Source organism: Aptenodytes patagonicus, chromosome 7 (genome assembly GCF_965638725.1).
Source record: "Aptenodytes patagonicus chromosome 7, bAptPat1.pri.cur, whole genome shotgun sequence".
Taxonomy (NCBI): domain Eukaryota; kingdom Metazoa; phylum Chordata; class Aves; order Sphenisciformes; family Spheniscidae; genus Aptenodytes; species Aptenodytes patagonicus.
In genome coordinates, this window is record NC_134955.1 from 48,695,026 (window position 1) to 48,708,885 (window position 13,860).

The 13,860-nt window shown below is 41.9% G+C and overlaps 1 protein-coding gene across 18 annotated transcripts in view; it reads left to right on the forward strand.

Moving 5' to 3' along the window:
* The window catches only part of NRXN3 (neurexin 3), a 1,062,297-nt gene that overhangs the window by 336,151 nt on the left and 712,286 nt on the right, over positions 1–13,860 (forward strand). For all 18 annotated transcript variants that reach the window (XR_012995937.1, XR_012995938.1, XR_012995939.1 and 15 more), the window contains one exon: positions 1,855–2,238. Coding sequence is in view for 15 of the 18 variants with exons in the window: in XM_076345216.1 (XP_076201331.1) it covers positions 1,855–2,238 (384 nt within the window). In the remaining 3 variants the exon portion in view is untranslated. The remainder of the gene's footprint in view (positions 1–1,854; positions 2,239–13,860) is intronic.

Consider the following 13,860-nt stretch of genomic DNA (forward strand, 5'->3'; position numbering starts at 1 on the left):
TTCTTACTTTGTAAAAGGGAAAAAGTCTGCAGTGCTGCAGCTTGTTTTTGCAAAATGATTCATCAAATAACCCTGGTTCTCTTTGAGCCATTAATTTGTAATGCCTCTGTTGCTTCTGGCACTCTGCTGCCTCTGACATTATTCCTAAATTATTACTGAAAATCACACACATGAAATACCTTGTGTCTGTGTCATACGTGCTGTTCTCTAAGAAGACACCTATTACAACTGAAGAAAAAGCATGTGTACACAACTGCACTTTCTCACAGAGACACAAAATAGAGCTAACTCTATTAACTAAACTCTCCCACCTTATCATAGAGGTGTATGACAAAAATGCAATGATGTGGAATTAATCTTAAAGCTTGAGTAGTTGTCTCTGAGGACAGACTATCTTAATGACAAGGCATTTGGATGCGATGATTTATAGCTAGGGAGAGCGAATCGCTGATTTTTAGCTGAGTGTCTGGTGGGCAGATATCCTTATCATGAAAGCTGCTGAATGCTCTTCTGAAGAGTACGCTGCTCTGGGATGTGAGACCTGCGTTATGTTCCCTGTTTTTCTTTGGATTCACTCTCTGACCTTACACAAGTCACTTCGCTTCTCTGCACCTGTTTCATGTGTTCTGATTATATTTCTGTATTATATGTTCTGATTATTTTATGTGCTGGGACAATTTCTTGAAATATATAGGAATGGCCTCAGTGCAGTATGCCCCCATCTTGCTTGGAGCATATGGAAGCTACTACAGTTTTAATAATTACTGTTCTTTGGAGATAACCTTTATCTTTCTCTACCTCAATTTTCCTGTTTGTAAAATGGAAGTTAGAATACTTAACTTCCTTTGTAAAAGCATAGAATAATTTATTTTCAAACAAACTTCTGGAGATTTCTAGTCCAAACTCTGCTGCAATCTAGGCTTTCTTCAGGGTCTTGTCCAGTTGTGTTTTGAATGACTTCAGGATGGTGATTCCACAACCTCTCTGAGGTTTCTGTTCCCATGTTTGACCACCCATATGGTGAAAAATGTTCCTTTCTATGGAGTTGGAGTTTCCCTTGCTGCAACCTGTGATCGGTGTCTCTTGTCACTGCAAGTGCACACTGCTGACTCATGTTCAAATTGTTGTCTGCCATATCCCCAGGTCCTTTTCTGCAGAGCTGCTCCTTAGCCAGCTGGTCTCCAGCCTGTACTTATGTGTGAGGTTATTCTGTCTCAGGTGTAGGATTTTGTATTTATTGTTGTTGATTTGCATCAAACATTTCTATCAGTCCTTTGCTCCACCTTGTAAAGGTTTCTCTGAATGGTAGCCCTGTGCTTCCTCCAATGCATCAACCATTCTGCCCAATTTGATGCCATCTACAAATTTGAAGAGGGTCTATTTAGTTCCATCATCCAGGTCCAGCTTTGGAGATACTGATGAAGTGTTTTCTCGAAGAGCTATGTAGTGTGAATTAATATGCTTTCACTTATTTTTTTTCTCCCTCAGTCCTGATACTGTCAAACTCCTGTATGTTCTCAGTAAATCTTTGCTTTGCTGGATGAATACCATTGAATAATGCTCAGTTTTTACATGTTATTATTTAGCCATTGCATTGTTATGCTTGTGACCTTATAATGAAAGTTGGGATACAGACACATGATGATCAGTCACTGCATGGAAGTACTTATGGCCTGTGGTTCAAGAGGAGAGGGAGCTGTGAGACACATTGTCTCTGTTAGGAGTGCATTTAGGTAGGGAGGAATCTTCACTCTCCTGCGCTGAACCTTAAACCTCACTCAGTTATTGGGCAAAAATGAACTAGACTGAGGCTGTAAGTGGAAGTGTTGATGTCTCCTTATCCTCCTCATTTAGGTACTATATCAGTGAACAGCAGACGCACCCCGTTCACCGCTAGTGGGGAGAGTGAGATCCTAGATCTGGAAGGTGACATGTACCTCGGTGGGCTGCCTGAGAACCGGGCAGGACTCATCCTTCCCACAGAGCTTTGGACAGCCATGCTGAACTATGGCTATGTCGGCTGTATTCGAGACTTGTTCATCGATGGACGAAGCAAGAACATCCGGCAGCTGGCAGAGGCACAGAATGCTGCAGGAGTCAAGTCCTCCTGCTCCCGCCTCAGCACCAAGCAGTGCGACAGCTACCCATGTAAGAATAATGCAGTCTGCAAGGATGGCTGGAACCGCTTCATTTGTGACTGCACTGGCACCGGCTATTGGGGTAGAACATGTGAGCGAGGTAAGCTGAGTTTTCTGACCTCAGTTACACAGAGCTGAAGGTGTGCAGGAGAACTAGAACAAAATCCAGTGTTTCCATGAGACTTTCCCCTGCCCTTGTTGGTCTTCCCAATGCTAAGTTCAGGTCCTCACACTAGGAAAGCTTTCTTCTCTGATCGTTTCCTTCCAATCTTTTCTACCTTCATTTCATGAGCTTACCTTCTTCATCTGCCATTTCACTCCCTAAGCCTTCTGAAGACCTTGTCTTCAAGTTCCAGACTTTCTTTGACTGAGTATGGTTTCTCTCCTAAGACAGAAAATGCTGCTGCATGTGAGAAATCTCAGGCAAATTACTGGAAACAATACCAAGTGTGAACTTGAGTTATGGGAATTTTTCTTGCATGGGACAGATGATGTATCCCAGTTCTGTCTAGTCTTCCTCTTTTTTGCATGGTAGGATTTCCTTGATGGCTGTTTATGGGTAAAGCCAGCTAATGAGACAGTGTTAACAGCAACATGTCTCCAAGTTCACCTCTGATAAGGCAAATCTGTAGGAGATGGTGGGAGATTCTCTGCATCTTATTCTTACTCATTCTGGCTGGTGATTTGAAGACATATTATTGGAGATACGAGGCACAAGTAATGCTGGTACAGGCAGGCAAAACGTATGTGTTCTAGGCCACATGGAAAGGAATTTACTAATATCTGAGCTATATATTTCTCAAATATCAGGTGGTTCCATTAATTGTTGTTATCCTTATTGTGCTGGTGCCACAGTCAGAATGAGGTAGGGGAGTGGTTTTAAAAAAAAAAGATGGGGCTAAGATCACTTAGAAAAGAAAATACTTCCTAAAGGGTGTTTTCTTATATTGAAACCAACCTTTCTGTTAATATTGGCCATGAGCACTGCATTCTGGCTGAACTGCACTCACAGTACACTCAAGAATTAACTGTAAACCATTAGCAGAGTCTTAGGGCTTTCAGCCCCTTCTTTCTATTACCTTACTTGGCACCATGGCCTAAAGGTTATAGCATGTGTCTTAGAATTGGAAATTCGGATATTTTTGAGCTTTTGCCATAAATATTAGAGAAGCTCCTTTCTCACTCAGTGTCCCCCCTATGCATTTTTTAATATTGATCATAGTACCATGCCACTTATGAGAAAGAACGTGAAGGTTAGGTACAGTGCATAAGGTATTAGGCAGAATTGAGATTTGTAATTCATTCACTCTCCAGAGGGTTTTCTTCTTTGCAGGAAGTTTTTGTTAATGACCAGAATTCTTCCTATAGACTGGATGGGGGTTTTAGGTTTTACAGCACAAGATCTATGATCATTCATAAAGCTTCTCACAGCCAGCAATTTGTAGCATGCTGCCCTAAGCAGTAATAGTAGTTAATTGCCCGTGGTCCTTAAAACAGCTGAAGCATCAACACTGCCATCCGTGCTGTGAGGACATGGGTGAAAATGTAAGATTCATGGGCATTGGCTATGCCAATGTCAGCTCAGCAGTTCTCTCTTATAGACTACATTGGATTAGAAGACTCTGGAAAACATCAGAGGTTTTCTCAACCACAGCCTTGGGAATTGTTTTGGCCAATTGTTGTGTGATTAGGTTTTGGACAGACATGATAAAAAGAAACACTACCATAAATGCATTGTCGTCGTCCCCCCAAAAAACTGCAGTTATGCTTGCCCTTGGTCTTTATTTAGTATTGGGAGTGACCAGCTCTATAATTCAGGACTTTCTGGACTCTGTCTTATGTTCATCTCCTGGACCTGGCTCTCAGAAGAGAATCCAAAGCTCACCAATGACATAAAGAACAGAATTCATCTCATGTACCTTTAGATATCTATGGTGTTGGCTTTTACTCCTTTTGTTACCAGCGAAAAGAAATCAGTAGGTTAAGGGCATGTAAGCATTTTAATTTAGGAGAAATGAATCTCAAGTCTGGCCCGAGATCCATAACTTGGCCATGCTCTGGCCAGCATCAGTATGAACAAGAAAGATACATATATGAATGCATGTCTACCAGTGTGGGAACTTGAGGTCCTAATAAATATGTGTTAGAATCAGAGCGTATTTAAGGTTAACAAAACAATGATGTTGTAGTTCAGAACAACATAAAAGATGTATGCAGAGGTCCTAATCCTGAGCAACTTATTTTGTCTATAACTAGAAGCCACAGACCCCTTACTGGTTTAGGCCCAGTGTCAGGCAAAACATGGCTTTCATGCCTGAGGTTCCTTGGCAACACGAGAAGCAGCTCACAGGGAATAAGTATTTGTAGACTGGATACACGAAAAAAGTTGTGCAGATTGAAGTGTATTTGACTCCACAACATTTATTGTGGTGTTACATAGCAGCCTCGTGCTGCTCTGATACGACTACTTGATATCAGGCGACTGCATTAGTGCACAGCAATTTTCCCTCCATGAGCAAAAGTATTGCAGGCTACCAACGATATTTTTCATTCTCGTGGTCTGACATTCAAGGATTATTGCAGGTCCTGACTTCAGCTAGCCTGTGATCCAAATACTGTTGGAAGGAGAAAAGTTGATTCCCTGGGAAAGGAATCAAGTGAGAGATGCTGCCATGCCACAGTGGCACTTCTACATAGTGAGCAAAGAGCTGCCACAGGACCAGGGGGAGCCAGGCTGGTTTGTAAGGGGAGGAATGAAGAAGGAGCAGGCTAGCTCTTTTAATAAGAGACAGCTACTGACCCACTTTTCCAGTCTGCCATCTGTTATCTGAGAAGGGCTGTCTCAATCACTTTATTCAGTCCTTAGACTTCTGTCCTGTTAAAAGGGAGGAGTGCAACTCTTGGAAGGGGTTTGCAGCCCAAGATGTAGGGTAAAGGGTTAAGGGGCAGGAGAGCCTAGAATAAAGAATCTTCTATGCCTGTTGGCTACCAGGAAAATCACTCTTTATCACAAAGCAAAGCACATACTTAACATTTAGTTAAGTATTAAAAATACAAAAGACATAAGTACAACTCCAGGGAGAGAAGCAGATGATTCATTTGTTGTTGACGGTAAAGTCTGTCTCCCACTTTCCAGGTATAGCATTTCTACATTTATAATGTTGTATTTCTCATACATTTTATACTTTGCCATATGAAGGACCGTTATACATCTAAAAGGGACTCGAAAAGGAAATTGATTGTGTTATAGAAAAGAGGTTTGGGTTCTTTTTATTCATGGTGAAACAATACAAATACACGGTATTCAGTATGTCACCTATATCTAAAGCCTGTGGGAGTTTGTCCTGTCAGTGAAGTCACACCTCTGTATATTCAGCAAGTTACACTGGATGCAACATAGACTTTGGTTGCAGTGATCTGCTCAGGCAGTACTTCTGTGCAGATGGAGAAACCTTGCTGTGGCTGCAGTTTGATAGGGCCCAGAACGGAGAACTGCTGCCAAGGCCTCAAATTCATTCTTACAATTCCAGTATCTAATTGGTCATCCAGTATTGGCAGTGATGTAAGCAGACAAAGGTGTTTTCAGTCTCAAAGTTGTCATAGCTTCTAAGGGTAATATAGTCCCTCCTTGGGGTAATTGAAATTGCATGGAAGAGACGGGGTGAGACACGGCAAAGACAAGTTCATGTCTGATATGCCTCCCACCCAAGGCAGGGTATGTCAGGGAGTCAAAAGTGCTGGTAGGACTGCTCTGGTTCTTTCGGTAACTGTATGTTTTTCCTGTATTAACTAGGAAAGAATATTCTTGGGAGACAAATTGTGAAGGCTTCTATCAGGTATATTTACATTCAAGGCCTTGCCATAGAAACTAGAGTGAATGGACATGTGTTTGATCATCAGAAAGGCTGAGACAAAGTACTTCACGTACACAAGACTCTCCTCAGTCTTCATAAATTTCACTTGATCTGCTTGTGAGATTGTGTTTCTCTCCAGCTCTGTAGCCAGTGGCAGGTGACACAGAAGGGAGAGGAGATGAAAGTGCAATTGGATTTACGGGCCAGAAGTGCTCAATGCCAGGCTGTGAGGCTAAGCAAAGGCAGCAGCAAATGCTGGCAATTAGCTAGATGTGGTCCCCATTTCATACCTTCCACCAGAGGCTGTGCTGACCAGGTAACACACCCATTAGCTATTTATTTTCTGAAATCCTTGAGCTTCCCATTCTCTATCCTCTTTCCATAATGGTTCTCTACTACCCAGTCTAACTCAGTGTGACAATGTTGGAAATCATATCTGAGAAGAGCCTTTCTGAGCCACTGTTAAAATTAAGGAGCTTCTATAAACATAGCAGCATTTGGATAAGTTTCTGAAACTTCAGAGATTCCACAGTAGCTGTTGGAAGGGACCGGTGGTGTGGCTGTCCACCAGGCTAGCAAATAACTCTGCTGACTTTGCAAGTGTCATGAACTCAATTAAAGTAGTATTGTGACCTCCTTCTTTAGATGCCTTGGATAAGTACTCTAAGATTAAAAAAGTAGAAGCCTGATAATGAGGACCTGTGCTAAATGTCTACGTTCCCTGTGCAGTCTGTGGAGGAAGGTAGTTGCTTCTCAGGAGAAATTCAAAGCAATAACATGACCTGCTTGCCTCCTTTTGTTGATTTGCCTGTCTCTTTTTATTGATTGTGTGGAGATTCTGGTCTGATAATTCAGTATTGCTGCACGCCAGAAGGTAACTGTCTGTGCTGTGGAGCAGCATGGTTAAATGGCTTTAAACTAAATGGGGGTAGATATAGACTAGATGTAAGGAAGACATTTTTTATGCTGAGGGTGGTGAAACACTGGACCAGGTTGCCCAGAGAGGTGGTGGATGCCCCATCCCTGGAAACATTCAAGGTCAGTTTGGACGGGGCTCTGAGCCACCTGATCTAGTTGAAGATGTCCCTGCCCATGGCAGGGGGGTTGGACTAGATGACCTTTAGAGGTCCCTTCCAACCCAAACTATTCTATGATTCTATGAATTTACAGTGCCAAACTGCTAAGGCTACCAGACTGACAAAAAAGAGGATGTCTTATTTGGGGTGGGGGCATAAAGCAAAAAAAATAGAAAAGAAGCTAATAGACAGGACACAATTCCTCCTGCAAGTGATGCTCTGAGTGCCTTGTAATGTGGTAACAATCTCACCTCCTTCTGCTCCCTGAGCTCTCCTGCACTCCTGTTATATCTGATTAGAGTATGTATGGTGGAGAGCAAGATTTAATCACACCAGAAAGACTCCTAAACTGAAAGGCAGTTTTTGGTTGCTTCTGAAAGGAATGGCAGGCACAGCGAAGTGGATTTGTGATGGAAGTTATGATTGCAAGTACATATTGAGGCTTTGTACTGAGTTTGCTAGGTGTTGGGTTGTGGTGTGTCGGGCATTAGGGAAAAAAACCTTGGAGCTTGTACTCTTGGTAGTATTTAGTCATTCTTGCATCCTAGGGTTTTAGAAAGAATAGGAGTATCAGAGAACAGTGTCTGCAGTGCAGCCTCTCTGTTCTAAAGTATCTTGTTCCAACAGGTCTGCAGTTTTGCCAGTTAGTTTGAAATAAAGGACATAAAATATCTGAAAGCCCATGGGAATGCTTCCCAAATGCTTTCCGGTCATCAGACGTAGGGCAGGCTTTGGGAGAATTGACAAAAAGGATCTTCCAATGCAATGGGTAGCACCTCCCATTGCATGTGAACTACCTTCTCATACTACTACCTAGTAGAAATTAGGGTGAGTTGCAAGTCTTGTCAGCCAGAAGGGCTGGAGGGCTGTTACAGACATGCAGGAGGGTGGGAAGGGTGGGTTGGTGCAGCTACTGTGAAGGATCTTTAGTGTTTTTTTAAGTACTTAATGTCTTCTCTACCCTTTGGCTTCTAATTTGTTAGTATTTGACATCAGTTGCAGCATCAGGTCACTGCAGCCCCCTATTCATTGCACTTAAGGTGTTAGAGGTAGGAGTTGGGATCTGGCTCATGGAGGATGGTGTACTTCTTTGCTGTGTTAACAAAGTACCTCCTCATAACCCATGGACTTTTCTGAAAAGGGCCCCAAAGCCCTGGCATTAAACTAGCAGGAAGAGAGGAATGTGTGTTGTATTCACATCAGCTATTTTCTGTAGCTGCAGTGAAAATGCCATGGGCTCAAAAAGGTGCATGAAGTCTGTTCTGTGGATCCCGAAAGCTCTCTGCATGCTTTCTTTCTACCGAAACACTGTGAGAGGGACTGCAGAGGGCAAAAGCCCAGGAAGGACACAAAGCAAAAGACAACTGAAAATCAGGTCGGTTTAGGCCAATGAAAATCAAATGTTGTTGATCACTCACTTTTTAATGCTTTCTCCTACTTAATTGCCTTAATTGGAGGGGGGTTTTTATCAAGAGGTATATACTGATAGTATTAGAAAAGGCAGGTTGGTATGAGACTGCTGGCCATTTAAGATTGAAATAAAAGACACTGAGGTTTAGATTTTAAACCTTTGAAGTTAATTGCTCAGAATTGTACATAGCCTGAGTCTTTTCCAGGTAAGAAAAAAAAAGTCTTGTTCCAGCCCTTTCCTTTTGCTGAGCTGCACCCAGTGTTCATTGCACCAAGACAGAGATATCCTACTCCAGTTCTCCTCCCAAGGGCTGGAACCAATGTCCCTTCACGTGTGGGTCTGCTCACAGATGGACAATTAACACCCTGAGCAAACCAGGCTTTTTCTGTGTTTTGTGGCATACTGTTTGTGAACAGCAATGTGCCTGCTGTTGGCAATGCTGATGTTGAGCATAGGGCTACACATTTTATTATCTGCCAAGTACCTTTATAGCAATGTTTGCTAAGAACAGTTTAATGACAACACACATCTGCCCATTATGTATGTAATAAACGGAGATGTTGTAAAATTACTGGTAATAAGAAATGCTACAAAATCATTTACTACATGGTTTAAATGCTGCAGGCTTTTCTGTCTCAAGCACGGGTAGCAGCATAGATTTCTTTTTTATTTTAGCAAAGATGTTTGATGATGACTACGTGTTTGAAGGTTTGTTTAAAAAACCTCAAATGTGTTGATGCTTTTTGGACTGTCCAGACCTTCTGAGTCTGCAGTGTAATGCTAGATAACCGCTGAGAATAGATTTTCTTATAGGACTGATGCCCACCTTCCTAGGGGTGCTGGACACATTAGGAGAAAAGCCTTTGCTGCAGTGTTTTAATGCTTTTAATCCCTGCTGGATCTTGAATATTCAAAGACTTTAGGAAAGTCAAAACATCAGAATAATTTTTATGATTTCATGAGATAAAGTGAAAGATGTTAGAAATCAGAAGGTCTGTTCTAGAGCTCATCTGTTCATCGACTTACTAGTACCAGATAGGTCCCTATTGTACAATTTCCCAAAATGTCTCCAAACTGCAGAAAAAAAGATTCCATCTAAAATTAGAAAAAGAGTTCACACAATCCCTTCACACTCATTTTAATTTGTTCCTCACTAATTTTATAGTATAGTTTCCATTGAACATGATCTGAGGCATGTTAGCTTTTGCTAAAGGCATTTGTGTGAGAAGTTCATTTTCTCACTTGCCATCAATCCATTTGGAACACCTGTGGCTGTTCCCCCTATGGCTGGCCCAAGCAGCTACTGCTGTGGTATATGCTGTACACAATTCTGCTCAAGAAACGCAGGCCTGGGCTTTCGGTGCTTAGCTCCCTCATATCTCTCCCTAATGACTGGGTGTGAGAGCAGAAGGCTACTGTTGGTTGCATAAGTGTTGGATTATTCTACTGTATTAGGCTTTTATGTATCCCTCATCTCTGCATCCTTTCCTTCCCTTCCATGGGGTAACTTCTGTTCTAACATCCCAACAATTCCCAAGATGCTTATGAGATGTTGTGCTAGCTCCAGTAAGGACAGTACAGCCAAGGTGGGGCTTGTAAGGGAAGAGAAACAATATGAAGGAACAATTTCAGAGTCTCTCACTTCCATGGATTTATATTGTGATCCTTTCCGCTCATCATAACTTTATTGTCCATAGATGTATATATTCAGTCAAAAGCCACTCTGAATAGAAGTTGTTTCCAGGACAAGTGATGGCATTTGTTGCCTTGTAATGCCTTTGTGATTTCCTCAGTACAGAAGAGTGTGCAGTTAATTCTGCAGTCAGGGTGATTACATCTTTTTGGGAAAAGATCATTTCATGGTCTTTAGGCTGTTGAACTTTAACTTCAAAGAGTCTCATTGATGTGACAATCTCCAACAGCATCTGCTGAGCAGCTGGAAAATCTGAGACCATATAAAAATCAACTGATTGTCTCTCCTATATTTTATAATGACATGGGTATGATTTTTTTATCTGTGTGTTCTTTCCTGTTTCTTCATCCTGTCTCCATCATCATATGCTCTTGATATTTAAGGCCACTCCTGCCGTCCATGCTGCATGTGAATTTGTTAGTACTCCAGGTGCTCTTTATCTCATCCGAATATGGTAATTGATGGCACAGAAGAAGATAATTTCTGCTGTTTTTCTCTAAACTTCTGTGTTTCTGGCTGTTTATTGCTGAATGTAGCTTTCATGAGGTCCTCCCAGTTCAAGAAATATGATTATCCAAAACTGTATTAGATTTTGTGCTACTGTCAGCTCCTGTGAAGAGCACTTGAACAACATAAAAAGATGTTGATGGGTAGATGAGTAAGAACATTTGGTTAATGCTTTTTAGCATCTTATACTTTTGTTACGATAGGCCTCTTCTACAGGACTAATATTATAGTGGCGTGTTTGTTTATCTCTTGATTTATAAATGGCAGCTCAGAACAATGGCTTCTCCTTAATGCAAGCCACAAAATACACCCTATCTGTAAGTCAAGGCACAATGCTGCTCAGATAACTCTCAGATTAAAGGACAGCTTGTAATAGCAGGTCAGTTTTGCCCAAATCACACTGCATCAGGGCAAGGCAGAATTTGCTAAAACTTGGATCATCTGAAGTGGTAAGTCACCATGAAGAAAGGAAATACTTTTTCGCCTTCTCATCCTAGCTTTCCCAGGTAACTCCCAGCAAGACATATAATGGCATGTCACATGTATGATCCAGAATGGGCTTGCTTACTTTGAGTATGCACCATGTCTGTTGTGATCTGTCAGGTGTCTAGAGATGAACTGATGACACTGGGTGCAAGAGTTGCTTCAGACTGCATGGCATCTTTGCATCTCTTATAGCTCAGTGGCTGATCTCAGTCCCTGTGGCTTCACACCCCTCTTCCTTTCCATACCCTTGAATCAGACCAGTTTGTGTTTCTGCTGAGACTGCCAATTGTCCCTACAATTAATGGAAATATCTTGATGGAAGTGGCCAGGATGAAATAGATTCATTTGTCATGAAAAATTATTTCCAATATTTAAATTCACTATATAGACCTTGGAGATGTTATCTGTGAAATTAGCTTTCTCTATCTCTCTGCTTTGCCCAGTCGAAGCCATCAAGCTGAAAGGCAGGCCCTGGCACAGTGCATTTCCTGTCTCATTTCTTCTTCTCTATTCATCTCGGGGGGAGAGGAAAGACTTGGCATTCATGATGCTCCCTTAATTGACTCTCTCTCCATGTGGAGATAGGCAGTCGCCTCTTGGACACTTTGATTGATTGGATGAGGCTATTATGTGATATGGAAAGGATATACAAAAGCACAGCCATCACCACAAGCATGGAAAGGTCCTACTTGGTGGTGTATATTGGCTTACCCAGATCTTCATGGTTTGTCTGCCTTCTCTTATATGCAGTTAATCTACAGAACAGCTCACAGGGTGGTCCTGGTGAATCTGCCACCACTAGGTACCAGACTACAAGGTATGGCTCTCCAGAGGAAACCATTCTTACTCACTCTGCTAAAGAGAATGCGTAAAGGAAAGATAATTTTCATCATCTGTATTTGCTTCCTTACCAGCATCCTTATTTTTTTTTTCTGGGTAATTGAGAACAAGGAGGTTAAAATTGCGAGATAAGGTGCAGAAGAGGGAAACTGTATCCTGAGAAATGAAATCTTAATACGAGTTTCAGAGTGACTTCCTGCTTTGTGATGATTATAGGTGGTGAGTAGGTGGATAGGTAAAACGTAAAACTCAGAAGATATTCATCACATTAATGCAAAAGTCATCCCACTGAAGAGACACAGCAGCAGGAAGGATGTACAAGAAAAGCAGCCTCATAATAAGTGCTGTTGGTCTCACGGTGCTTCCATTTTTTATGCAGCTGTTGACTTCAGAAGTTCTGCCTGTTAAGGCAAGGTCCTTTTGTGGTCAGCCTGGGCCCTTTGGGTAGGGGTTTCCTACCATCCTAATCTTGTGTTCTTGTGAGCAACTTAGCATTTTTCCATTTCTGAACAAGGAAGGATTGTAATCCTTCATGTTGCGATACTGCTGAAGGGAGCAGAAGGACAGGGCAGGTTGGAGGGGATTACTGTTGGAAGTTGTATCAAAGCACCAGAGTTTAGGATTCAAATGGACTTTTAAGTCTGACTACCCCAATACCCACAGGCCCCATTTCAAACTGCAGAGAAAAGAAAAATACCCTATTTTAAATAGTGAATTTTTATACACTATCTTTCATTAAATGAGTAAAAATGGAAAATGACAATTCAGCCCTCAGCTGAAAAGCATGTTAGATTGACAGCTCTGGGAGTCCTAGGTTTGTGCTCAGAATGAGAAATATATACAGAGTAGCTATCCTTTATATACCTTATTCGTCTCTTGGAGAAGTACTTGCATTAGAGATTACAAGGTAGGTCAGTCTTCCTGACCTGCCTGGTCTTTGGTAGAGCTGCAAAGTGGAGTGGCGAAAGGAGGAACTCTTCTTCTATAGCTCTGGTTTCCTGTCCATTGCTTGCATGACTGCTGAAGACAGAAAGAGCCATGAGGCAGCTTAGTGCACCCAGCCCAGGGAACAGAGCAAGGGGTTTTGAGCTGAGCAGAACAAAATGGAGTTTGTGCGTGTATCATCTGCCATGTTAGGACAAGACTTCCCCCTGAACGAGTGATTGGCAAAAGGCATGTGCTTGCTAAATAGTAAGAAGGAAGCAAGAATACAGAAACCATCTCAAATATTTTATAGTTTTGTTATTGGTTTTTGTTTTTTTTTAAATCTGTCTGTCATGAATGTTTGTGACTGAAGAGAGAAATGAGGTCACAGGAAAGACTCTTGACATATTAAGAAATTTCAAAAGATCTAGAGTCCTTACACTAATCTCAGTGTATAGGATCTGGTTCCTAGACATGGAAGCCTAACAATTCAGTGCCTAGTCACGGAAACATCCAGGTTTTCATCATGTTGTTACCATCTCCCCAGTGAAGTTCTCTTCTGTTGCAGTCCGGCTTTTTGATTTAAACCCCAAAAGTCGCTGCTACTCCACTAGTCAACTCTCATGTCCAATTTGTGCAAATCTCCTTTGTTCTGCATTTGCATTTGATTGTTCTGTCCTCTTGGAGGATTGACCAGCACTGAATTTTAGCCTTTCCCTCTCTGTCAGGTGTTACTGGAGGATGGTTTATCACTGCAGCCAGGGTGCTTGCCTCAAAGCTGTGTTTTTAATAATTCCAGCTTTTCTTCTTGTTGAACACAGGGTTGGTCAGCTGAGGATGTGGATAAAGTAAGGCACGGGTAATAGCTGGCAGTTCACTTTTCACCAGTCCCAGTCTGATGTTAGGAGCACCGCTACGGAGTGAAGGAGCT